The sequence below is a fragment of the Microcaecilia unicolor genome, chromosome 2 (genome assembly GCF_901765095.1).
Source record: "Microcaecilia unicolor chromosome 2, aMicUni1.1, whole genome shotgun sequence".
NCBI classification, from domain to species: Eukaryota; Metazoa; Chordata; class Amphibia; order Gymnophiona; family Siphonopidae; genus Microcaecilia; species Microcaecilia unicolor.
In genome coordinates this window covers 5,933,043-5,959,552 of record NC_044032.1, presented here as the reverse complement: position 1 = coordinate 5,959,552, position 26,510 = coordinate 5,933,043, and the positions used below count along the sequence as shown (strand labels likewise).

Sequence of the window (26,510 nt, the reverse complement as noted above, 5' to 3'; positions counted from 1 at the left end):
TGTACCAGAGCCGGTGATGGGAGACGGGACTGGTGGTTGGGAGGCGGGAAATGCTGCTGGGCAGACTTATACGGTCTGTGCCCTGAAAAAGACAGGTACAAATTCAAGATATGAGTTTATCTTGGGCAGACTAGATGGACCATGCAGGTCTTTTTCTGCCGTCATCTACTATGTTACTATGTATATGTATATTATGGAGGTATTTTTATGCCAATGATTGAAGACGTGAGCACTATAAAGTTAAAACAGTGCCCCTGTAAGCTCTGAGGCTTTTTCCTCCATATTTAATCTCTCTTTATGAAATATTTTGTTTGGAAAAGACAGACCCTTAAGTGCTGGTTTGTTTTTTTTTTCATTGGAGGTATTTTCAATTTTTGAAGTGTGGTTTGTCCTCCAATGCTCTTCGATATAGGTTGTATTTTAAATGCTACAAATTCAGTAAAAATTGTTTTTTTTTTCAAGCACTTAAAACATTCAGCACAGCTCTGAACATCTCAGTGCTTCTGAAAATTAGCCTGATTATTTTTGTATTTAGTATCTGACAAAGCTTTGGGAACCAGTATGATATTAACTGCTACTGGGAGGCATCAGTGTTGGGACGATGTTCTCTTGTGGGTCAGAACGGCTTGAAATAGGGCCTGAAATTGGATCTTATTTTGGTCCTGCAGGGCCTGAAATTGGGTCTTATTTTGCTTCTGCAGTAACTTATAGTTGGAATTAATAAGGTCCAGCAGCTCCCTATATCGGGCCTCATTCTTGTCCTCAGACTGGGCCAGACAGTTCTTCATGGCTTCCAATTCCTCCTTCAGCTGGGAGATGGTCAATTCCATCTTTTTCCTCATCCCCAAGTTGTCAGTCTCCTCATCATTCTCCTCCTCCTCCTCCTCTTCTGAGGCCTCACTGATGGAAAAGGATACTGATTGTGCCTCTCTCTGCTGCCTCTGAGGTGGTGCTGAATCCTGCTGCCTGGATGTGCTTGCCTGTGGTGCCCCTGTAGACAGTGCAAATGAGAATTATATCAAGCACACTGACACATCTCATCTCACACATCGTACGTAACTGCCACTTTGATAACAATGATTCACTGCTGTAAAAGCTTCACGTTTCTTATTTTAAATTTAGGGCCTTGTTTACAGAGGCGAGCTAGCATTTTTAGCGCTCACTAAAAATTAGCGTACATAGTTAATGTAGTGTCACGGTTGTGACTATTTTCCCTGTTGGACTTGCTTTGGGGTTCCTCCAGCCAAGCCAAGCCTGTTTGTAAATCCTGAAGCCTCTGTGAAAATCCTGAATTCCAATCCAGTTAAGTCAAATCCGTTCCTGGATCCTGTTCTAGCCCAGCCTGCTCTGCTGTTCCTGCAATCAAGCCTCCCCCTTATTCATAATCTCAGCTGTGACTGCCTTTATGAGGCACCTGGCCCTTTCAGCAGGGCCTTTGCAACACCAAAGGTCTTCGGATGAGTTCTGGTCTGTGATTGTTTCAGTTCTGGCCCTGCATGGTCTCAGCTCCTCTTTACCATGCTTTGTTTCTGGATTATTCTCTACCCTGCTGCCTGCCTAAAGACTCTGTTTGTTCCTGGATTATTCTCTGCCATGCTGCCTACCTAAAGACTCTGTTTGCTCCTGGATTACTCTCTGCCCTGTTGCCTGCCGTAAGACTCTGTTTGCTCCTGGATTAATCTCTACTGTTTGCTGCCTGCCCAAGACCCTGCTTGATTCTTGGATTACCCTCTACTGTTTGCTGCCTGCTGAAGACCCTGCTTGATTCGTGGTTTGTTCTACTGTTTGCTGCCTGCCCAAGTCCCTGCTCGATTCCTGGTTTGTTTTACTGTTTGCTGCCTATAGACTCTGTTTGGTTCCTGGTTTCCCCTCTACCTTGCTGCCTACCTGCTTGGTTCCTGGACTATTCTCCTGCTTACTGCCTACAGCTTCACTCCAGTTCGGCTTCTCCAGTCCTGCTTATTCCTGTTTTGTTGTTCCAGCCTGTCTGTGTTTTGCCTCGCTTCCTGTAGTGGGGAGTTTTGCCTACTGCTGCCAGTAATTGGCCCAAGGGCTCACTATTCCTGCTCAGCCTGACATGTAGATGTCCATAATATTCCTATGGGCGGCTACATGGTTAGCACGCACTAACAACGCTAGCCATAGGCGGTTGGTGGCCCAATTGTTTGGGGAGGCTAAAGGGGGTGGGGTTAGGGGTGGGAAAGGGGTGGAGCTTAAATCCATAATTGTCTAACACACAGAAAAAAAAATAAAAATAAAAGTCTCAATACCTTTTATTAAATTTAGATAGATATTAGCTATGTATCATATGTCAAAGAATAAAGTGGTTGCTCAAAGCATATACTAACCACAATCGCTCAACTGCAAAACACTATGCACAACTTTGTGCAAAAACACACTCAGAACCTTACTGTACCATAAATATTACACTGGGCAGAACCTAATACACCAATATACCACCCATACGGAAAATGCAGACCGTCAACAATATGAAACAAGGGATCATAATATCACAATTCTCATGTACAGCCACAAAACACCCTAATTCATGTTTAATGTGGGATAAAATGCCATAAATAAGTAAATAAATATAAACTTTTAGTGTTGAGCACCTAATTCTCAAAGTGGACATATTCCAAACACTATAATGAAAATAAAATGATCTTTTCTACCTTTGTTGTCTGGTGACTTTGTTTTTCTGATCATGCTGGCTCAGTATCCAATTCTGCTGCTATCTGTCCTCTTAACTCCGTTTCCAGGGCTTCCTTTCCATTTATTTCTTTACTTTCCGCCTTTCTTCTTCATTTCTTGCCCTACATCCGTAAGTAAAAGCTGGGTCCTCCACAGACTTGACTGTCCAGTGGATCCAGCTTCTGCCTATTTTCTTCCTCCTTGTGCAGTTTTTCTCTCTTTAAATCAAATATTACCACCATGGCTGAATATCAGCTCTCCCCCACAGGTTCAGCAAGCTCTCTTTCCCCCTCCGCCCCCCCCAGTCCACATCTATAACTTGTCTCCCCCTCCAGGGTCTTACATATTTTTTTCTTCCTCCTGCCTGCCTGCCCTCCTTCCCTACCCCACCCAGGACTATCAGAGCAGCACTTTCAGCTCTCTTTCTCTCCCAAAGGTTCAAGCTGAACCTTTGGGAGAGAGCTGAAGGCCTCATCTTTCTCTCCCCCAAAGATTCAGCAAGCAAGCTCTCTTCTGCCAACCCCCTCCAGTCTGTCCGTCTAAGTCCCACTATAATTTCTGTAGCCCTGCCTTTAAACGAGCCCACCCCCCCTTTACAGACAGGCTCTCTTCCCCCCCCCCCAATGCACCGTTTATCCCTCGCACTCCCTCCCTGCAGTCCCTATAATTAGCATCTCTCTCTATCCCTCTCACTCCCTCCAGTGTGCTTTAGATCGTCATCGCCCATCGCTGCCGGTAGCGGCACACCAGCCTTATTACAGCTTGCTTTGGGGCTTCGGCCTGACGCTGACGGCATGACGTGCCCCGCCTCCTCTGACCAGCCTTCCTGCTTCCGCGAGGGCTGGACGCATCATATGGAAGGCTGGTCAGAGGAGGCGGGGCACATCATGCCGTCAGCGTCAGGCCGAAGCCCCAAAGCAAGCTGTAATAAGGCTGGTGTGCCGCTACCGGCAGCGATGGGCGATGACGATCTAAAGCACACTGGAGGGAGTGAGAGGGATAGAGCGAGATGCTAATTATACAGACTGCAGGGAGGGAATGCGAGGAATAAACGGTGCATCGGGAGGGGGGGGATGAGAGAGAGAGAGAGACGCTTGGGCTAAGCCTCCCCAAGCCTCTTATACTGGGCGCCTATGACGCTAGCGTGCTTTTGTAAACAGGACCTTTAATGGATATACTGCTAATTTAATAGTGTATCTAAATAGTTTACAGCTAAAAAAATATGAGAGGGTGAAAAACAGAAAAAGAAAAGAGGCCTAAGATACAATAATAAATATTTACAAAAGTGATAACAAGAAGACACATCAGGAGGGGCTGTAATACAGTTATGATAATACCAAACAATTAACCATAGCATGCAAAGCCCAGATGATGCGGGTTAGGCAACAAATTGATGATATCTTGGCTCAAAGGGCGGTAAAGGATATGTACTTTCAGCGCTTCCAATTATATAAATGACTACTACTACTACTACTATTTAGCATTTCTATAGCGCTACACGGTGTACGCAGCGCTGCACAAACATAGAAGAAAGACAGTCCCTGCTCAAAGAGCTTACAATCTAATAGACAAAAAATAAATAAAGTAAGCAAATCAAATCAATTAATGTGAACGGGAAGGAAGAGAGGAGGGTAGGTGGAGGCGAGAGGTTACAAGTGGTTACGAGTCAAAAGCAATGTTAAAGAGGTGGGCTTTCAGTCTAGATTTAAAGGTGGCCAAGGATGGGGCAAGACGTAGGGGCTCAGGAAGTTTATTTCAGGCGTAGAGTGCAGCGAGACAGAAGGCGCGAAGTCTGGAGTTGGCAGTAGTGGAGAAGGGAACAGATAAGAAGGATTTATCCATGGAGCGGAGTGCACGGGAAGGGGTGTAGGGAAGGACGAGTGTGGAGAGATACTGGGGAGCAGCAGAGTGAGTACATTTATAGGTTAGTAGAAGAAGTTTGAACAGGATGCGAAAACGGATAGGGAGCCAGTGAAGGGTCTTGAGGAGAGGGGTAGTATGAGTAAAGCGACCCTGGCGGAAGATGAGACGGGCAGCAGAGTTTTGAACCGACTGGAGAGGGGAGAGGTGACTAAGTGGGAGGCCAGCAAAAAGCAGATTGCAGTAGTCTAAACGAGAGGTGACAAGGGTGTGGATGAGGGTTTTGGTAGACTGCTCGGAAAGAAAGGGGCGGATTTTACGGATGTTGTAAAGAAAGAAACGACAGGTCTTGGCAATCTGCTGGATATGAGCAGAGAAGGAGAGAGAAGAGTCAAAGATGACCCCAAGGTTTCGAGCTGAGGAGACAGGGAGAATGAGAGAGCCATCAACAGAAATAGAAAACGGGGGGAGCGGGGAGGTGGGTTTGGAGGGGGGGGGAAATGAGAAGCTCGGTTTTGGTCATATTTAATTTCAGGTGGCGTTGAGACATCCAGACAGCAATGTCAGACAAGCACGCTGAAACTTTGGTTTGGATGCAAGGTGAGATATCAGGGGTAGAAAGGTAGATTTGGGAGTCATCAGCATAGAGATGGTAGGAAAAGCCATGGGATGAGATTAATGAACCAAGGGAAGAAGTGTAGATAGAAAAGAGGAGGGGACCAAGAACAGTACCCTGAGGTACGCCGACAGGCAGAGGGATAGAAGTAGAAGAGGATCCACCAGAGTGAAATGAGGCAACAAAGCGGGAAAACTACTAGCTAATCTGGTCCGACCGCCCAGGAAACGGCAAGTTGTCACTAATATTAAGGATTCGGCGGGGAGGGTGTATACAGAAGAGGCCCAGGTGATGCAACAATTTATAAATTTTTATCGCTCTCTCTACAATAGCCGGGAGTTTGATATAGCGGCTTGTGAGAGGTTCTTTCAATCGATACACCTCCCACAGCCTACAGAGGGTCAGCTGCGGGATTTGAATGCACCCATCACAGACCAAGAAATTAGGAAGGGTATTAAATCCCTGAAGCTGACTAAGGCTCCAGGCCCAGATGGGTTTGGTCCCGAATATTATCGCATATTGGTAGATCTGGTGGTGGAGCCTCTGAAAGCATGGTTTAATGGGATAGTGACAGAGGGGTTGTCCATACAACGTAAGGTAGCCCATGTGGTAATGTTGCCTAAGCCTGGAAAAGATGCTACGCAGGTGGGATCGTACAGACCCATATCACTCCTGAATCAGGATATTAAATTGTTGGCAGCCATAATGGCTAAGCGAATGAATGAGGTAATACCGACTCTGGTACATGAGGACCAGGTGGGATTCGTCCCGGGGCGCTATACATCTATGAATATCATGAGAGCCATGTTGGCAATACAGGAACACAAAGAGAGTGGAGGGAGGGAAGCTGTGGTGGGATTGGATATGGAAAAAGCTTTTGATAGCATTCCCTGGCAATATCTATTTTGGACATTAGAGCGGTTCGGTATAACAGGGATATGTATAGCTTGGATTAAGGCTCTATATACGTTGCCGACGGCAAGGCTGTTGGTCAATGGAAAACTCACAGAGAGCTTCTCACTCCATAGGGGTACTCGACAGGGATGTCCCCTCTCGCCGCTCCTCTTATTGGCCGTAGAACCGCTGACTATAAAATTAAGAAGCAGCAGAGAGATCCGAGGACTACGGGTGGGCTATAGGGAATTTAAGTTAAATTTGTTTGCTGACGACATATTACTGTAGGTGGCACATGCCCCCCGGGATTTGCCGAGAGCATTGGCCATAATGAATGAATTTGGAGATCTGTCAGGGCTGCGGGTAAATCGATCTAAATCAGAGGTGTTACTATCGGGACGCAGGGAAGAACCGGGAGTCGAAAGACTGCCGATACCATACTCCACATGTGCACATGTGATACTTGGGCATTTTCCTCAGTACAAGTACTAGAATTTTTTTTATCAGAAGAACATATTGGAACCTATGGATACAATCAGGCAGCTGTGTGCTAGGTGGAAGGATCTGCCGCTATCCTTGATGGGGAGAATAGCTTTAGTGAAAATGATTGTTACCCAAAATTCTTTACCCCATACAAGTGGCACCTATATGGATCCTAAGGAGGGAGGAGCGATTATTTTGTTCTATCATATGCTCTTTTATATGGAGGGGGAAAGGGGCCAGAATTGGACACCAAAGGTTATCTCATAACAAGGGAGCGGGATGTATAATGTTGCAGCACTGCGTTTCATTTTCGAAGGGCTGGCGGACCATTATCGGTTCTTGCCCAGTGGAGGGCTGGAGGATTGGTGCCGACCTTGGTCTTTTATAAACTTAATACATATGCAGGCCAGTACTAATTACCAGATGGGGGGGGGGGGGGGGGAATAAGCTTTTTGAGATCCATGAGAAGGGCATGGGTATGGTGGAGGGAGAGACAACAGAGAACACCAGACGCGTCCCCCTTTATGGGTATGGTGGGTAATGTGGACTTCCCGGCGGGCGTGGGGTACTCAGTGTTCACTCAGTGGAAACAACAGGGGTGTAGGATTTTGGGTCATCTCTTAGTCCAAGGAGGGGATACTATGGAAACCTTTGATCAGATAAAGGACAGATGGGACGTCCCTAACAATAATCTGTTGCAGTACATTCAAGTCCGACACTACTATTCTACTTTGAGGGGGACACACGGGGAACGATGGATGTGGGGAGCTCTCGATCAGATTCTGCTGAAATTGCCATATAAAGCAAATAGCCTTTCTACCTGATATAAGATCTTGCAAATGCATTTGCCGGAGGGGGGTACGGAGAGACTGGTGGGTCACTGGAACGCTGAATTGGGTACGACCTACACAGTTCGGGAGTTCTGTAGGCTCTTTGTCACCCTCTATGACCTGACTAAAGCAGCGGATTTACAGGAGATGCAATATAAGATCTTACATCGCGCCTATATTACTAAATCTAAAGGGGCAGTGATGGGTCTATGGGGAGATGCACAGTGTGTTAGATGCCAGAGGGGAAAGGGAACCTTTATTCACTCCTTTCTGGAGTGCCCGAGCCTCTCACTGGGGAATGAGGCGTTTCGAGTGATCCAGCAGGTCACTCAAAGACAGATAGAGTGGGATTACGCAACTTTACTTTTAGGGGACCAAAATCTCCTGTTGGCTCAGAAGCTCTCGCATCCACATAGGAGATTTATATATATGACCTTCCTATTAGTCAAAAAAACTATATTGCAATTCTGGACATCCTCTGATAACATACCCATGGATGCTTGGAGAGCAAGGATGAGAGTGGTTGGTAAATATGAGAGCCAGCTCTATGCCACGTCACTAAAATTAGCTAACAAACAATACTCAAAGGTGTGGACAGACTGTTTACAATGGTTAAGTGCAGGGGGAGGGGAGGGGACAAGGGGACAAAGGCATAGGCGGTCGGTGGCCCGAATGTTTGGGGAGGCTAAAGGGGGCGGGGTTAGGGGTGGGAAAGGGGTGGAGCTTAAATCCATAATTGTCTGATAACACATAGAAAAAATAAATAAAAATAAAAGTCACAATTAATACCTTTTATTAAATTTAGATATTAGATATGTATCATATGTCAAAGAATAAAGTGGTTGCTCAAAGCATATTCTAAGCACAATCGCTCAACTGCAAAACACTATGCACAACTTTGTGCAAAAACACACTCAGAACCTTACTGTACCATAAATATTACACTGGGCAGAACCTAATACACCAATATACCACCCATACGGAAAATGCAGACCGTCAACAATATGAAACAAGGGATCATATCATCACAATTCTCATGTAGAGCCACAAAACACCCTAATTCATGTTTAATGTGGGATAAAATGCCATAAATAAGTAAATAAATATAAACTTTTAAAGTTGAGCACCCGATTCTCAAAGTGGACATATTCCAAACACTATAATGAAAATAAAATGATCTTTTCTACCTTTGTTTTTCTGATTCTGCTGCTATCTGTCCTCAGTGCACGTCAGGAAGTCATCCTCCTTAAATATCTCCCTGGCAACCCAGGACACCTCCAGCCAACCCCCCCCCCCCCCCCCTCCCCAGCTCTCCCAGCAGTAAGCTAAACAAACCATAAACCAATTTCTACAATTGGCTACACAAGGCTAGAGGGCTTTCACTGCAGCTCCTGCTGTGAGGATGGAGGTAAATCAACAATTTAAACCTCTCAGAGCACAGCAGGGGAGGCTTAGCCTGTCCAAGCCTCTTATACTGGGCGCCTATGGACAAAGGGTAAGGAGAGTGTGTGTGGTATGGATGATGTGAGTTGGTGAGGAATGGAAGGGGATGGATGAGATGATTGGGTGATGGGGGTATATGGAAAAAGCCGGTGCAAGGCGGGGCACAACGACTATGATGTTAGTTCATTTGTACTTGATGGTCATATGGCTTTATTGTTTGTTTTTTCACTATATTATGGATATGGTGGTGTGTAACCGCAGCTTGTATCGGTGACAATAAACATTAATTTAAAAAAAAAAAAATACCAAACAATTGTTGGAATCTGTAAAGCAATGAAGCCCAATAAATGGCAAAGCTAATCTGGGAAAGCCTGGACAAAATAGCATTTTCTCAAAGCTATTCTGAATTTCCTGAGTGATGTCTCTAAATGAATGCCCAAGAGCAAAGTGTTTCAAAGGGATGAGGCTACCGCACTAAGGACTCCTTTTACTAAGGTGCGCTGAAAAATGGCCTGCGCTAGTGCAGGCGCGTGTACACCTGTAGAAAATGCCTTTTTAAAATTTTGGCCGAAAATGGACGTGCGGCAAAATAAAAATTGGCGTGTGTCCATTTTCAGTCTCAGACCTTACCGCCACCCATTGACCTAGCGGTAAGGTCTCACGCTTTAACCGAGTGGTAATGGTCTGCACGCGTAACATGCCAATGACTGCTCAGTAAGCGCTACGCGCCGGAAAATAAAAGATATCTTCTGACGCTCGTATTGGGCATGAGTAAAAAATGAAATTACCACCCGGGCCACGCAGTAGCCGGGCAGTAGTTCCGAATTGGCACATGTTGGGCACGCCTAGGCGCCTACACGGCTTAGTAAAAGGGCCCTTAAGGGGTCCTTTTACCAAGCTGTGCTAAAAAGAACTTGCGGTAGTGTCTGCGCGTGGATTTGTCACGCTCCAAGGCCCCTTTTACAGAAGTGGGGAAAAAAGCCCGAAAAAGGAAACACTTGCCACACGGGCATTTCTGAGGGACCCCTTACTGCTATCCAGGAGGCCTTTTACTAAGCCGCGTAGGCAGCCAGGCATGCCCAATGTGCACCAATTCGGAGAAACTTTTTCTTCACCAAACGCATAATTAAACTCTGGAATTCGTTGCCGGAGAACGTGGTGAAGGCGGTTAGCTTAGCAGAGTTTAAAAAGGGGTTAGACGGTTTCCTAAAGGACAAGTCCATAAACCGCTACTAAATGGGCTTGGGAAAAATCCACAATTCCAGGAATAACATGTATAGAACGTTTGTACGTTTGGGAAGCTTGCCAGGTGGCCTGGATTGGCCGCTGTCGTGGACAGGATGCTGGGCTCGATGGACCTTTGGTCTTTTCCCAGTGTGGCATTACTTATGTACTTATATCCCCTCACATATACAAGTGATAGATCTACCAACAAGAAATACAATCAGATCAGCCCGAACATATCTAAATCTCTACCACCCAAGCTGCAAAGGAGTCAACTACAAACTAACTTTGCATCCAGCTTCTCCTACATCAGCACACAACTGTGGAACGTACTACCAATAGCCGTGAAAACAACGTACGACCACCTAAACTTCCGGAAATCATCCTCCCTGTCTTATCTGCCCGCAACCTCGGAGTCATCTTCGACTCCTCCCTCTCCTTCTCGGCACACATCCAGCAGATAGCCAAGACCTGTCGCTTCTTCCTCTTCAACATCAGCAAAATTCGCCCTTTCCTCTCTGAACACACCACCCGAACTCTCGTCCACGCTCTCATTACCTCCCGACTTGACTACTGCAACTTACTCCTCACCGGACTCCCACTTAGCCATCTATCCCCCCTTCAATCTGTTCAGAACTCTGCTGCACGTCTTATATTCCGCCAGAACCGATATATCACCCCTCTCCTCAGGTCACTTCACTGGCTTCCAATCCGATACCGCATTCAGTTCAAGCTTCTCCTTCTTACCTACAAATACACTCAGTCTGCTGCCCCTCACTACCTCTGTACCCTCATCTCCCCTTACGTTCCCACCCGAAACCTCCGTTCACAGTACAAATCCCTCCTCTCAGTACCCTTCTCCACCACTGCCAACTCCAGGCTCCGCCCATTCTGCCTCGCCTCACCCTATGCCTGGAACAACCTTCCTGAGCCCTTACGTCAAGCCCCCTCCCTGCCCATCTTCAAGTCTTTGCTTAAAGCCCACCTCTTCAATGCCGCCTTCGGCACCTAACTCTTACCTTCAGGATATCCAGACTGCCCCAATTTGACTGCCCCTATCGAACTGACTACTCACTTGTCCTTTAGATTGTAAGCTCTTTGAGCAGGGAATGTCCTTTTATGTTAAATTGTACAGCGCTGCGTAACCCTAGTAGCGCTTTAGAAATGTTAAGTAGTAGTAGTAGTAGTAGAACAGTCACAGAAGGACTGAAGATGTTGAAGGGTGGTCAGTGTGATCAGGTGTAACTCTGGCTGGAATAGTGGGAGAAGGTGATAGAAGAATAGAAATGGGTGAGGTAAAAGTAATGATTGGGTTGATAGGGAGGTTATTATAAGACATGTCACTCTAGGGGTGGGTGGGTAGAGGGGTAGGGTGGGTGGGACTAAGTCTAAAGCAGGAGAAGTTATTCTCTGCAGCCTATCTGTGAGATGGTAAATGCTCTCTGAAGCTGCTGCTATATAAGCTGTTAGTTTTCTCTCCCTGAAAGAAACAGAAGGGGGTAGTCATGATTGTTCCCCAGCGACTAAGACTTATTCCCCCATGCAGCCATCAATCTGGAGGTATGCCACCAAAACCCCATTACAGGTTTCCAGGAAGATGGTCTCCACGTTGGATTCGGGTGAAGGACAGCCCCGACCCTTTGGGGCTTGAGGTGGCCTTGTCTCCCCCCGGTCTTCAACTCCCCGGTGCGTCCGCTTGCTGCAGTGACATTGAAGGAGCCTCTTGTGGCGGAAGCTGCCTGTTGGGAAGCTCTCGTCGGGGGCAAAGAAGCCATGAGTTTAAGCAGGGTAAGAAATGGTGGTGGTTTATTGAAGACTTCTACCCCGCCCATTCAATGGCAATAACTGAGCGGCTACATAATAATCAAAGGGATGAGAGAAGAAAGTAAGATAGGTAGGAGGATGGAGGGGGGGGGGGAAGGGGTGAAACTACAATAATTGATAGGAAAGCAGGGGGCGGGGGGAATAGACAGAGTGAGAGATGAAGGTGTACTTCAGGCAAGCTGTCAAGAACCCCAAAGTGAGACAGGGGTCAGCTAAAGGCATCTGAACAGAGATGTGTCTCAAGTTTTGACTTAAATTGCTGAAGGGAGGAACAGAATTTGAGATGCTGGGGCAATTTGTTCCAAAGATCCGGGCCCTGTACCGAAAAGATAAAACGGTGGATAGTGGGACAGTGGCATGATGGCATGAGCAAGGGCTCTGAAAGAGGGAACGTTGAGTAGATCAAGCTGGGAAGACCTGAGAGGCCTGGGAGGGCAGTAGGGGGTCAGGAGACTGGAAAGAAACAGGGGCTCTCCCGAGCTGCTATTCTTACCTAGGAGAGGAGAGGCAGCATCCCGATCCTCTGGCATCTCTGTTAAGTATCTGACTGCAAAAAATCAAAAACAGGAATTAAAATTCAGAGCCTGATATTTAAAGCAATTTAGCTGGCAGTAGAGCCTCCTTCCTAGAGGAGTCATTGTGCTGACGGAGACCTTTACAGGAAGATTGAATTTTTCAAATGACCATTTGTTAGCAACGTTTCTCTACACTATTCTCACTAGACAAGAAGAAACGCATTTCTTATTCCAAAAGGTCTTTGTCAAGACCACTTTTTTATCTGATTCTTTTGGAAGTGCTTCATGACAGAAATCTTGAAGTATATTCCACAAATAGTAAGACTCCTGAGGCAGGTCTTGTGGCCGAAACACAGCGTTGTGTTGAGTTTTTTTTAATCAATAAACATTTACAACTCGAGATTGTCTCTTTTGCTTCTGGAATCCGTGGTCTTTTTCCCACTTTCACCTGTTGTCTTGTGTATCCACATGGGATCATTGAGTTCTCCGCTATTGCGGATTTCTGTTTGAAGCAATGTTTCTACATCACATTGAGCATTTTACTTTAATACCTATCTCCATAAAGCTGTTAGATGGTAATACACAACTGGGTATATTTTCCACATACCATAACAGTACTGCTAGTGTTCACCATAGTACTTGCATCATGCGAAAGAGAACTTCCTTCCTTCTGAAGTTCATAAAATGCGACACATAGAAGCAACTTATCAATTGGCACATGTTGGGCACGCCTAGGCGCCTACACGGCTTAGTAAAAGGGCCCTTAAGGGGTCCTTTTACCAAGCTGTGCTAAAAAGAACTTGCGGTAGTGTCTGCGCGTGGATTTGTCACGCTCCAAGGCCCCTTTTACAGAAGTGGGGAAAAAAGCCCGAAAAAGGAAACACTTGCCACACGGGCATTTCTGAGGGACCCCTTACTGCTATCCAGGGGGCCTTTTACTAAGCCGCGTAGGCAGCCAGGCATGCCCAATGTGCACCAATTCGGAGAAACTTTTTCTTCACCAAACGCATAATTAAACTCTGGAATTCGTTGCCGGAGAACGTGGTGAAGGCGGTTAGCTTAGCAGAGTTTAAAAAGGGGTTAGACGGTTTCCTAAAGGACAAGTCCATAAACCGCTACTAAATGGGCTTGGGAAAAATCCACAATTCCAGGAATAACATGTATAGAACGTTTGTACGTTTGGGAAGCTTGCCAGGTGGCCTGGATTGGCCGCTGTCGTGGACAGGATGCTGGGCTCGATGGACCTTTGGTCTTTTCCCAGTGTGGCATTACTTATGTACTTATATCCCCTCACATATACAAGTGATAGATCTACCAACAAGAAATACAATCAGATCAGCCCGAACATATCTAAATCTCTACCACCCAAGCTGCAAAGGAGTCAACTACAAACTAACTTTGCATCCAGCTTCTCCTACATCAGCACACAACTGTGGAACGTACTACCAATAGCCGTGAAAACAACGTACGACCACCTAAACTTCCGGAAATCATCCTCCCTGTCTCATCTGCCCGCAACCTCGGAGTCATCTTCGACTCCTCCCTCTCCTTCTCGGCACACATCCAGCAGATAGCCAAGACCTGTCGCTTCTTCCTCTTCAACATCAGCAAAATTCGCCCTTTCCTCTCTGAACACACCACCCGAACTCTCGTCCACGCTCTCATTACCTCCCGACTTGACTACTGCAACTTACTCCTCACCGGACTCCCACTTAGCCATCTATCCCCCCTTCAATCTGTTCAGAACTCTGCTGCACGTCTTATATTCCGCCAGAACCGATATACTCATATCACCCCTCTCCTCAGGTCACTTCACTGGCTTCCAATCCGATACCGCATTCAGTTCAAGCTTCTCCTTCTTACCTACAAATACACTCAGTCTGCTGCCCCTCACTACCTCTGTACCCTCATCTCCCCTTACGTTCCCACCCGAAACCTCCGTTCACAGTACAAATCCCTCCTCTCAGTACCCTTCTCCACCACTGCCAACTCCAGGCTCCGCCCATTCTGCCTCGCCTCACCCTATGCCTGGAACAACCTTCCTGAGCCCTTACGTCAAGCCCCCTCCCTGCCCATCTTCAAGTCTTTGCTTAAAGCCCACCTCTTCAATGCCGCCTTCGGCACCTAACTCTTACCTTCAGGATATCCAGACTGCCCCAATTTGACTGCCCCTATCGAACTGACTACTCACTTGTCCTTTAGATTGTAAGCTCTTTGAGCAGGGAATGTCCTTTTATGTTAAATTGTACAGCGCTGCGTAACCCTAGTAGCGCTTTAGAAATGTTAAGTAGTAGTAGTAGTAGTAGAACAGTCACAGAAGGACTGAAGATGTTGAAGGGTGGTCAGTGTGATCAGGTGTAACTCTGGCTGGAATAGTGGGAGAAGGTGATAGAAGAATAGAAATGGGTGAGGTAAAAATAATGATTGGGTTGATAGGGAGGTTATTATAAGACATGTCACTCTAGGGGTGGGTGGGTAGAGGGGTTGGGTGGGTGGGACTAAGTCTAAAGCAGGAGAAGGTATTCTCTGCAGCAGATCTGTGAGATGTAAAATGTTCTCTGAAGCTGCTGCTGCTATAAGCTGTTAGTTTTCTCTCCCTGAAAGAAACAGAAGGGGGTAGTCATGATTGTTCCCCAGCGACTAAGACTTATTCCCCCATGCAGCCATCAATCTGGAGGTATGCCACCAAAACCCCATTACAGGTTTCCAGGAAGATGGTCTCCACGTTGGATTCGGGTGAAGGACAGCCCCGACCCTTTGGGGCTTGAGGTGGCCTTGTCTCCCCTCGGTCTTCAACTCCCCGGTGCGTCCGCCTGCTGCAGTGACATTGAAGGAGCCTCTTGTGGTGGAAGCTGCCTGTTGGGAAGCTCTCGTCGGGGGCAAAGAAGCCATGAGTTTAAGCAGGGTAAGAAATGGTGGTGGTTTATTGAAGACTTCTACCCCGCCCATTCAACGGCAGTATCTGAGCGGCTACATAATAATCAAAGGGATGAGAGAAGAAAGTAAGATAGGTTGGAGGATGGGGGGGGGAAGGGGTGAAACTAGAATAATTGATAGGAAAGCAGGGGGTGGTGGAAAAGGTCTATTTCAGGCAAGCTGTCAAGAACCCCAAAGTGAGACAGGGGTCAGCTATAGGCATCCCAACAGAGGTATGTCTCAAGTTTTGACTTAAATTGCTGAAGGGAGGAACAGAATTTGAGATGCTGGGGCAATTTGTTCCAAAGATCCGGGCCCTGTACCGAAAAGATAGAACGGTGGATAGTGGCATGATGGCATGAGCAAGGGCTCTGAAAGAGGGAACGTTGAGTAGATCAAGCTGGGAAGACCTGAGAGGCCTGGGAGGGCAGTAGGGGGTCAGGAGACTGGAAAGAAACAGGGGCTCTCCCGAGCTGCTATTCTTACCTAGGAGAGGAGAGGCAGCATCCCAAACCTCTGGCATCTCTGTTAAGTATCTGACTGCAAAAAATCAAAAACAGGAATTAAAATTCAGAGCCTGATATTTAAAGCAATTTAGCTGGCAGTAGAGCCTCCTTCCTGGTTAATTTGCATGTGCCTGCCAATCTGCTTGATATTCAGACATTGCTGCTGAATATTAGCACTAACCACCCTGCACCCCTGCTGAGGCAGTTCATGGGTGGAGCCTGACCGGACCCCCACTCCCCCATCCCTTATAGTTCCTCCCAGGCCTACCTTTGATAGCCCTGGTGATTTAAGTGGTCCTGGAGTGGAGGAGTAGCCTAGTGGTTAGTGCAGTGGACTTTGATCCTGGGGAACTGGGTTCAATTCCCACTGCAGCTCCTTGTGACTCTGGGCAAGTCACTTAGCCCTCCATTGCCCCTGGTACAAAATAAGTACCTGAATATATGTAAATCACTTTGGATGTAGTTGCAAAAACCTCAGAAAGGCGGTATGTCAAGTCCAAGTTCCCTTTCCCTATTTGAGATTCTACATGGAATGTTAATGTTGCTATTCCACTAGCAACATTCCATGTAGAAGCCGGCCCTTGCAGATCAGCAACGCGGCTGCACAGGCTTCTGTTTCTGTGAGTCTGACGTCCTGCACGTATGTGCAGGTCGTCAGACTCACAGAAACAGAAGCCTGCCCTTGCTAGGGTTACCATATGGCTCCAGAAAAAGGAGGACGGATTGAGCCAGCCGGGTTTGACTTCCATTGCTTTCAAAGCAATGGAAGTAAAACCCGGCTGGCTCAATCCGTCCTCCTTTTTCTGCAGCCATATGGTAACCCTAGCCCTTGCAGATCAGCAATGCGGCTGCGCAGGCTTCTGTTTCTGTGAGTCTGACGTCCTGCTAGTGGACTGTTGCTAGTGGAGTAGCCTAGTGGTTAGTGTAGTGGCCTTTGATCCTGGGGAACTGAGTTTGATTCCCACTGCAGCTCCTTGTGACTCTGGGCAAGTCACTTAACCCTCCATTGCCCCTGGTACAAATAAGTACCTGAATATATGTAAACCACTCTGAATGTAGTTGCAAAAACCTCAGAAAGGCAGTATGTCAAGTCCCACTTCCCTTTCCCTTATGACATCACAATATCAGAAGTGAGCCAAGTATCGGGCAATCAAGCCATTGTGACATCACTGATGAGGTTGGCTCTTATTGGTGGAATGAGTGGAGGAGTAGCCTAGTGGTTAGTGCAGCGGACTTTGATCCTGGGGAACCGAGTTCAATTCCCACTGCAGCTCCTTGTGACTCTGGGCAAGTCACTAAACCCTCCATTGCCCCTGGTACAAATAAGTACCTGAATATATGTAAACCGCTTTGAATGGAGTTGCAAAAACCTCAGAAAGGCGGTATCTGAAGTCCCATTTCCCTTAAGAGCAGAAGCAATGCTGACTTGCTCCTGCCCATCATAGCTATGGCTGCCATGACTTCTAGCAGCAGAATCATAGCAGTCTGGAGCTGCAAGGAGCAAGTGGGGGCATTGCTCTTACTCTTTAGACTTTGGATATGCACTGCTAACTTTCTCAAAAATTGGGAATTAAAAAAACAGGGTGTGGCATGGGTCTACAGATGGGATTATAAATTAAAAGGCAAACATAAGTCTGACCAAAGTAAATTTAATTTTAACTACTAATTTCAGATCTCAAACTGATCAATTGTATGACCATAGGAAAAGTAGAAATTAGTACATGAGAAAATAATAAACACATAGAAAATCCAGTTCAACAATTATAAAAACTGTAAGTACAGATTTAATGACAGTTTTCAAAAGACAATTCAGTTATAAAGTCCAAAGCAGTTCTTATAGCTGTGTGGTATTTGAGAGTCTTCCAACCTACAGCAGGATGCAGGAGATGATTTAGAAGAAAAATGTTGACTCGATAGAAAGTGTGTTGACTATTTGAGGGTGCGGCTGTAAAGGGCACAAGTCTCCTGTGATTGTATTCAGGAGGTCAGAGCAGTCACTTGCTTTCCCTCTCATTCTAGACCTTGGCGCCTAATGTCGGGCAACAAGTGCGAGCGTAGGTTATAGAATATTTACACGCATCAGAGGCGCCAATAATTGACATTTACACACCTAAGTGCTAGGCACTATTCTCTATAAAGTACACACCAAAATCACTTAGTGCGTAACTGCAAGGGGAACATACAGTGGGGGAAATAAGTATTTGATCCCTTGCTGATTTTGTAAGTTTGCCCACTGACAAAGACATGAGCAGCCCATAATTGAAGGGTAGGTTATTGGTAACAGTGAGAGATAGCACATCACAAATTAAATCCGGAAAATCACATTGTGGAAAGTATATGAATTTATTTGCATTCTGCAGAGGGAAATAAGTATTTGATCCCTCTGGCAAACAAGACCTAATACTTGGTGGCAAAACCCTTGTTGGCAAGCACAGCGGTCAGACGTCTTCTGTAGTTGATGATGAGGTTTGCACACATGTCAGGAGGAATTTTGGTCCACTCCTCTTTGCAGATCATCTCTAAATCATTAAGAGTTCTGGGCTGTCGCTTGGCAACTCGCAGCTTCAGCTCCCTCCATAAGTTTTCAATGGGATTAAGGTCTGGTGACTGGCTAGGCCACTCCATGACCCTAATGTGCTTCTTCCTGAGCCACTCCTTTGTTGCCTTGGCTGTATGTTTTGGGTCATTGTCGTGCTGGAAGACCCAGCCACGACCCATTTTTAAGGCCCTGGCGGAGGGAAGGAGGTTGTCACTCAGAATTGTACGGTACATGGCCCCATCCATTCTCCCATTGATGCGGTGAAGTAGTCCTGTGCCCTTAGCAGAGAAACACTCCCAAAACATAACATTTCCACCTCCATGCTTGACAGTGGGGACGGTGTTCTTTGGGTCATAGGCAGCATTTCTCTTCCTCCAAACACGGCGAGTTGAGTTCATGCCAAAGAGCTCAATTTTTGTCTCATCTGACCACAGCACCTTCTCCCAATCACTCTCGGCATCATCCAGGTGTTCACTGGCAAACTTCAGACGGGCCGTCACATGTGCCTTCCGGAGCAGGGGGACCTTGCGGGCACTGCAGGATTGCAATCCGTTATGTCGTAATGTGTTACCAATGGTTTTCGTGGTGACAGTGGTCCCAGCTGCCTTGAGATCATTGACAAGTTCCCCCCTTGTAGTTGTAGGCTGATTTCTAACCTTCCTCATGATCAAGGATACCCCACGAGGTGAGATTTTGCGTGGAGCCCCAGATCTTTGTCGATTGACAGTCATTTTGTACTTCTTCCATTTTCTTACTATGGCACCAACAGTTGTCTCCTTCTCGCCCAGCGTCTTACTGATGGTTTTGTAGCCCATTCCAGCCTTGTGCAGGTGTATGATCTTGTCCCTGACATCCTTAGACAGCTCCTTGCTCTTGGCCATTTTGTAGAGGTTAGAGTCTGACTGATTCACTGAGTCTGTGGACAGGTGTCTTTCATACAGGTGACCATTGCCGACAGCTGTCTGTCATGCAGGTAACGAGTTGATTTGGAGCATCTACCTGGTCTGTAGGGGCCAGATCTCTTACTGGTTGGTGGGGGATCAAATACTTATTTCCCTCTGCAGAATGCAAATAAATTCATATACTTTCCACAATGTGATTTTCCGGATTTAATTTGTGATGTGCTATCTCTCACTGTTACCAATAACCTACCCTTCAATTATGGGCTGCTCATGTCTTTGTCAGTGGGCAAACTTACAAAATCAGCAAGGGATCAAATACTTATTTCCCCCACTGTACATGTGGGTGGAGCATAGGCGTATTACTAAACATGCACATTGGGAAGAATAATCCGAATCATAGTTATCTTAGGAGTTAACATTCAAGAAAAAGAATTAAACCCCACTAAGCTAACAATCTGTACCACACGCTCTGGCAATGAATTCCAGTGTTTAATTACACGTTGCGTGACGAAACATTTTCTCCGATTCTTATTAAATTTACTACTTTGTAGCTTCATCACATGCCCCCTAGTCCTAGTATTTTTTGAAAGAGAAAACCCGGCTCTACCCGGCCACGCGTTGCTGTGGCTCAGTCTGGTTAAATGGAAAGAAAGAAAAGAGGAAGCGCACGTTTCTAATATGTTTAATTTCACAATGCTTGTGGGTATACAATATTTTTTGTTGTTCCATTGTGTGTGCAGAGATAGAGATTGTCTGGTTTGCCGGCTGTAGAACATGCAACATATAATTGTCCATGTGAGAAGCAATCCGTGTGTAGATGTAAACGGGTGAATTCTAAAGATTGGCCCTGAGCTTTGTTGATGGTGATTGCAAACTCCAATCAAATTGGGAATTGCAATCTGTTAAATTGAAATGGCATATCCGTTGGAATCATAGGAATGCGAGGAATGAGGACATGTTCACCTCTGAAAGGTCCTGTCAAGATTGTTGCTTGTACGACATTGCTCATTCATTTTTTTACTGCAAGCCACGTGTGGTTGCAAAGGTTTGGCTGGTTGATATTTCGCAACATGATAATTGGCACGTCGATTTTCAATTGCAGTACGTGCGGTGGCATCCCTGGCAGATCGAGTGAATTGAAAAAGTCTGTTGGATAATTAAGCGCTTCTCCGCTTCCAGAACAGTGTCGACGGACTTGTGTGTGAGTGGCTCGCTTTGAATGTTAGACTGAATAATATTGTTCAGTTTGTAGACGTCTTTGTTCTTGGCCGCAAGAATAGCTCGTTCACTCAGCGATTCGTGATTCTTATAATTGGTTTGAATATTGGGAAATACTTTTTCAACCAATTGTTCTTTTGAGGTCAGTAAATTGCAGAAGTTTTGAGGCAATGAAATTCGTCCTCAGGTCAGATCAACCGGCACCTTTCCGTTCCCCATTTTCAACAATTGATGTGAGAATATCTGAGCTAATTGATCGTTTTGCAGCTGGAGTATTTTAGGCAAGTAGAGTATTTTAGGCAAGCATTTATTTCGTCCGCTGGTGTCGATCGAGGAACTACAGGTAATGTTTGCCTGAGAGAGTAGTGGATGCTTGGAATGCCCTCCCGCGGGAGGTGGTGGAAATGAAAACGGTAACGGAATTCAAACATGCGTGGGATAAGCATAAAGGAATCCTGTGCCGAAGGAATGGATCCTCAGGAGCTTAGTCAAGATCGGGAGGCGGGGCTGGTGGTTGGGAGGCGGGGATAGGGCTGGGCAGACTTATACGGTCTGTGCCAGAGCCGGTGGTGGGAAGCGGGACTGGTGGTTGGGAGGCGGGGATAGTGCTGGACAGACTTGTACGGTCTGTGCCAGAGCCGGTGGTTGGGAGGCCCATCCTAGAAATACTGTATTATTCCATCATCCATTCAATAACGTTCTATGGCTTTTTCCTCCAGGAAGCCGTCCAACCCTTTTTTGAAGTCCGCTAAGTTAACTGCCTTAACCACCTTTTCCGGCAGCGAATTCCAGAGTTTAACTACGCGTTGAGTGAAGAAAAGTTTCCTCCGATTCGTTTTAAATTTACCACACTGCAGCTTCATCGCATGCCCCCTTGTCCTAGTATTTTTGGAAAGCGTAAACAGACGCTCCACATCGACCCGTTCCATTCCACTCATTATCTTATAGACCTCTATCATATCTCCCCTCAGCCACCTTTTCTCCAAGCTGAAGAGCCCCAGCCTCTTCAACCTATCCTGATAGGGAAGTCGTCCCATCTTCTGTATCATCTTTGTCGCCCTTCTCTGTTTTTCAATTATGGACACATTTCATTGACATTTTAAAGCAAGTGGAAATTTCTGTGATGTAAGGAGAGCACATTGAAGTGCCTTTGATTTTGGCAGTGTTATGTTAAGCTCTCGGGTTCAGGTGAGTCCTTACTGATGAATTTCCACCATTTCAAAACATTTTGACATGTCATTTTAATTAGTTCACTGTCGTTTGGGTAGGTTCTTACTATTCCTTACAGGAAGTATAACAAATAAATTAACCCATAACCCGTAACTCCGATGAGCTTGACAAGAGCAATGGTGAATCCTGGTGACATTTTAACACCACAGATTGTAAGAGTAGCAAATTATCCTGGGGAGAAAAGTGACATCACAAATTTAAAAGGCACAGCTGGTGGGAGTTGGCCTAGCTGGCGGTGTGAGCTGGCGGTGCAACCTGAGTATTGGAGTTTGCTGCTGTTTTTCTTTGATCTCTCCTGAGTTATGCCACATACTAAACAGAAAGGGGTGGTCATGATTGTTCCCCAGCGACTAAGACTTATTCCCCCATGCAGCAATCAATCTGGAGGTATGCCACCAAAACCCCATTACAGGTTTCCAGGAAGATGGTCTCCACGTTGGATTCGGGTGAAGGACAGCCCCGACCCTTTGGGGCTTGAGGTGGCCTTGTCTCCCCTCGGTCTTCAACTCCCCGGTGCGTCCGCCTGCTGCAGTGACATTGAAGGAGCCTCTTGTGGTGGAAGCTGCCTGTTGGGAAGCTCTCGTCGGGGGCAAAGAAGCCATGAGTTTAAGCAGGGTAAGAAATGGTGGTGGTTTATTGAAGACTTCTACCCCGCCCATTCAACGGCAGTATCTGAGCGGCTACATAATAATCAAAGGGATGAGAGAAGAAAGTAAGATAGGTTGGAGGATGGGGAGGGGAAGGGGTGAAACTAGAATAATTGATAGGAAAGCAGGGGGTGGTGGAAAAGGTCTATTTCAGGCAAGCTGTCAAGAACCCCAAAGTGAGACAGGGGTCAGCTATAGGCATCCCAACAGAGGTATGTCTCAAGTTTTGACTTAAATTGCTGAAGGGAGGAACAGAATTTGAGATGCTGGGGCAATTTGTTCCAAAGATCCGGGCCCTGTACCGAAAAGATAGAACTGTGGATAGTGGCATGAGCAAGGGCTCTGAAAGAAGGAACATTAAGTTGATCAAGCTGGGAAGACCGGAGAGGCCTGGGAGGGCAGTAGGGGGAGACTGGAAAGAAACAGGGCTGCTATTCTTACCTACAAGAGGAGAGGGAGCATCCCAATCCTCTGGCATCTCTGTTGAGTATTTGGCTGCAAAAAATAAAAAAAAACGGAATTAAAATTTAGAGCCTGATATTTAAAGCAATTTAGCTGGCAGTAGAGCCTCCTGCCTGGTTAATTTGCATGTGCCTGCCAATCTGCTGAGGCAGTCCATGGGTGGAGCCTGACCGGACCCCCCGCCATCCCTTATAGTTCCTCCCAGACCTACCTTTGATAGCCCTGCAGGGAGGCATATTTTCAAAGCACTTTGGGAGGCTAAGTTCCATAGGTTTCTATGGAACTTTGGGAGGCTAAGTGCTTTGAAAATGAGCCTCCACTGGTGATTTAATTTAATTTTATTTATTTAATTGCATTTGTATCCCACATTTTCCCACCTATTTGCGGGCTCAGTGTGGCTTACAATACATTGTAAATAATGGAAATACAGTTTGTTACATTACGATTATGGGTTACATTGTGAAAAGTTAAGGAAGACAGAGTCAGATCAATCACCTTTGGGGTGTAGAAACTATAGGATATGACGTTGGGGAATTACTACGGTGATCGAATAATAGCAAGAGAGCGATGGGGTAAACAGTTTTTATCTGTGGGTAGATTGTTGAATGGGAGAGAGTACGGGGAAGTGGAGTACGTGAGGTAATGTCTTGAGGCATTGTTATGATGTATATGGGATTTATATGTTTTGATCCTTGCGGTATGTTTTTTCGAAGAGATAGGTCTTCAATTGTTTGCGGAAGTCTGTCAACTCATAGACCGCTCTCAGGCCGCGTGGCAGTGCGTTCCAGAGTTGCGTGCTCTTGTAGGAGAAGGTTGATGCATGTAGTATTTTATACTTTATGCCTTAAGTGGTCTTGAGAGCAGAAGCAATGCTAACTTGATCCTGCCCATCGTAGCTTTGGCCTCATAATGGCCGCCATGACTTCTAGTGGCAGAATCGTAACAGCCATTTTGAGGCTGGAGCTGCAAAGAGCAGGAGCGAGTGGGCATCGCTCTTACTCTTTGGACCCCTTAGACCACCAGACTCTTAAAGGTAGGCCTGGGGGGGCCTCCAGTAGGTGGTTAGGGTGGAGGTCTGGTCAGGATTTCTTTTTCTCTTCAGGGTGTGAGAGAGGGGATTGAGATTGGGAGGAGGGCGGAAGTAACTCGGAGGATGGAAGAGGGGAGGAAAAGAGAAGAGATGCTAGATGGAAGAGAGGAGATGCTGGATGGAAAAGAACGGAGTTGGTGAAAGACTAGGAAGTAAGAGGAAAGACAATAGGACAACTGGGGAAATGGAAAGAATGGAAAGCTGTAGGCAGGTGCAGTAAAAAGAGGGAAATTTAAGATTGGATAATAAGAATGAATTAAATGCGGCCAGAGAGGAAAATGGATGAAAGGAAAGGAGGAAAATGACATGAGAAGAGGAAGGAAAGCAGAAACCGGAGCTCGAACCAACACAGTTAGAAAAATACAATGACCAGGCAACAAAGGTAAAAAAAAAAGTATGTTAGCTTCTTCAAGGACAAACATGCCATATTCTCACACGTGGGTGACGTCATCCACGTCGCCTGGTGTGGAACGCTTAATAGTGTATTACAGCTTTTAAAACAGAAAACGTAACGTTCCCACTGCGCAAGCGTGCCTTCCCACCCGCCGCAAGAGTGCAGAACCTGAAGTCTTCTTCCATCCGCTGTTAGGAGAGGACATGCTGTTTCGCGGCTCTCTCACTGCATTTGATTCGGTTTCCTTTTTTTGCAGGATTTTTTGTGCCTTTCCTGCGGGATTTTTTCCCCCCGGTTTTGTTCTTTTTCTCCATTTGGGGCCTTTTCCTCTTAACCCTTACATGTTTTACTTAATTTTCCTTGCATTTAAGTTTTCTTTGTTTTTACTGCACTCTATAGATCCTCTTATTTTATTTTTGTTACATTTGTACCCTGCGCTTTCCCACTCATGGCAGGCTCAATGCGGCTTACATGGGGCAATGGAGGGTTAAGTGACTTGCCCGGAGTCACAAGGAGCTGCCTGTGCCTGAAGTGGGAATCCAACTCAGTTCCTCAGGACCAGAGTCCGCCACCCTAACAACCACTAGGCCAGTCCTCCACTGTTGCTACAGTAGATTCCACTAGCAACATTCCATGTAGAAGTCGGTCCTGGACGTCAGACTCACAGAAACAGAAGCCTGCGCAGCCTTCTACATGGAATGTTGCTACTATTGGAGATTCTACATGGAATGTTGCTATTCCACTAGCAACATTCCATGTAGAAGTCGGTCCTGGACGCCAGACTCACAGAAACAGAAGCCTGTGCAGCCTTCTACTTGGAATGTTGCTACTATTGGAGATTCTACATGGAATGTTGCTACTATTGGAGATTCTACATGGAATGTTGCTATTCCACTAGCAACATTCCATGTAGAAGTCGGTCCTGGACGTCAGACTCACAGAAACAGAAGCCTGCGCAGCCTTCTACATGGAATGTTGCTACTATTGGAGATTCTACATGGAATGTTGCTATTCCACTAGCAACATTCCATGTAGAAGTCGGTCCTGGACGTCAGATTCACAGAAACAGAGGCCTGCGCAGCCTTCTACATGGAATGTTGCTACTATTGGAGATTCTACATGGAATGTTGCTACTATTGGAGATTCTACATGGAATGTTGCTATTCCACTAGCAACATTCCATGTAGAAGTCGGTCCTGGACGTCAGACTCACAGAAACAGAAGCCTGCGCAGCCTTCTACATGGAATGTTGCTACTATTGGAGATTCTACATGGAATGTTGCTATTCCACTAGCAACATTCCATGTAGAAGTCGGTCCTGGACGTCAGACTCACAGAAACAGAAGCCTGCGCAGCCTTCTACATGGAATGTTGCTACTATTGGAGATTCTACATGGAATGTTGCTATTCCACTAGCAACATTCCATGTAGAATCTCCAATAGTAGCAACATTCCATGTAGAAGGCTGCGCAGGCTTCTGTTTCTGTGAGTCTTACGTCCAGAAGCAGAAGCCTGCGCGGCCACATTGGTGATCTGCAAGGGCTGACTTCTACATGGAATGTTGCTAGTGGAATAGCAACATTCCATGTAGAATCTCAAATAGTAGCAACAGTGGAGGAGTGGCCCAGTGGTTAGGGTGGTGGACTTTGGTCCTGAGGAACTGAGTTTGATTCCCACTTCAGGCACACGCAGCTCCTTGTGACGCTGGGCAAGTCACTTAACACTCCATTGCCGCATTGAGCCTGCCATGAGTGGGAAAGCGCAGGGTACAAATGTAACCAAAAAAAAAAACCTGGAAATTGCTCTTGTTATTGGCTTCTCTGTACATAACTTTATTTTACTATTACTTCACAAATTATCTCCTTCTTTCTTTTTGTTTCTCCATCTACCATTAAATGTATTACTTGTCATGCCCATAAAGGTATCTGAATATGAATCTGTGGTGATATTCTGTTGAGTCACACTGGCAAATTTTAAGGCACATGAGAATTTTCCAAACTGGTGCGTCATCACTGCCAGACTTCTGCTGTCATATATAGTGAGATCAGCAGTGGGGAAGTGCCAGACTGAGGTTTTAAAATGCTTGCAGAGCTGGAGGGTGCAGAGATGCTTGTGGGTATACAATATTTTTTGTTGTTCCATTGTGTGTGCAGAGATAGAGATTGTCTGGTTTGCCGGCTGTAGAACATGCAACATATAATTGTCCATGTGAGAAGCAATCTGTGT

General features: G+C 46.1%; 1 protein-coding gene across 1 annotated transcript in view; it reads right to left on the bottom strand.

Annotated features, from left to right (window-relative positions):
• Positions 1-215: 215 nt before the first annotated feature.
• LOC115462762 overlaps positions 216-26,510 on the bottom strand; it is an 80,623-nt gene continuing 54,328 nt past the window's right edge. Inside the window, exons 5-6 of the mRNA XM_030192745.1 lie at positions 12,359-12,412; positions 216-991 (exon numbers count right to left, since the gene is read on the bottom strand). Of these exons, the coding sequence (XP_030048605.1) occupies positions 588-991; positions 12,359-12,412 (458 nt within the window). The 3' untranslated portion in view covers positions 216-587. The remainder of the gene's footprint in view (positions 992-12,358; positions 12,413-26,510) is intronic.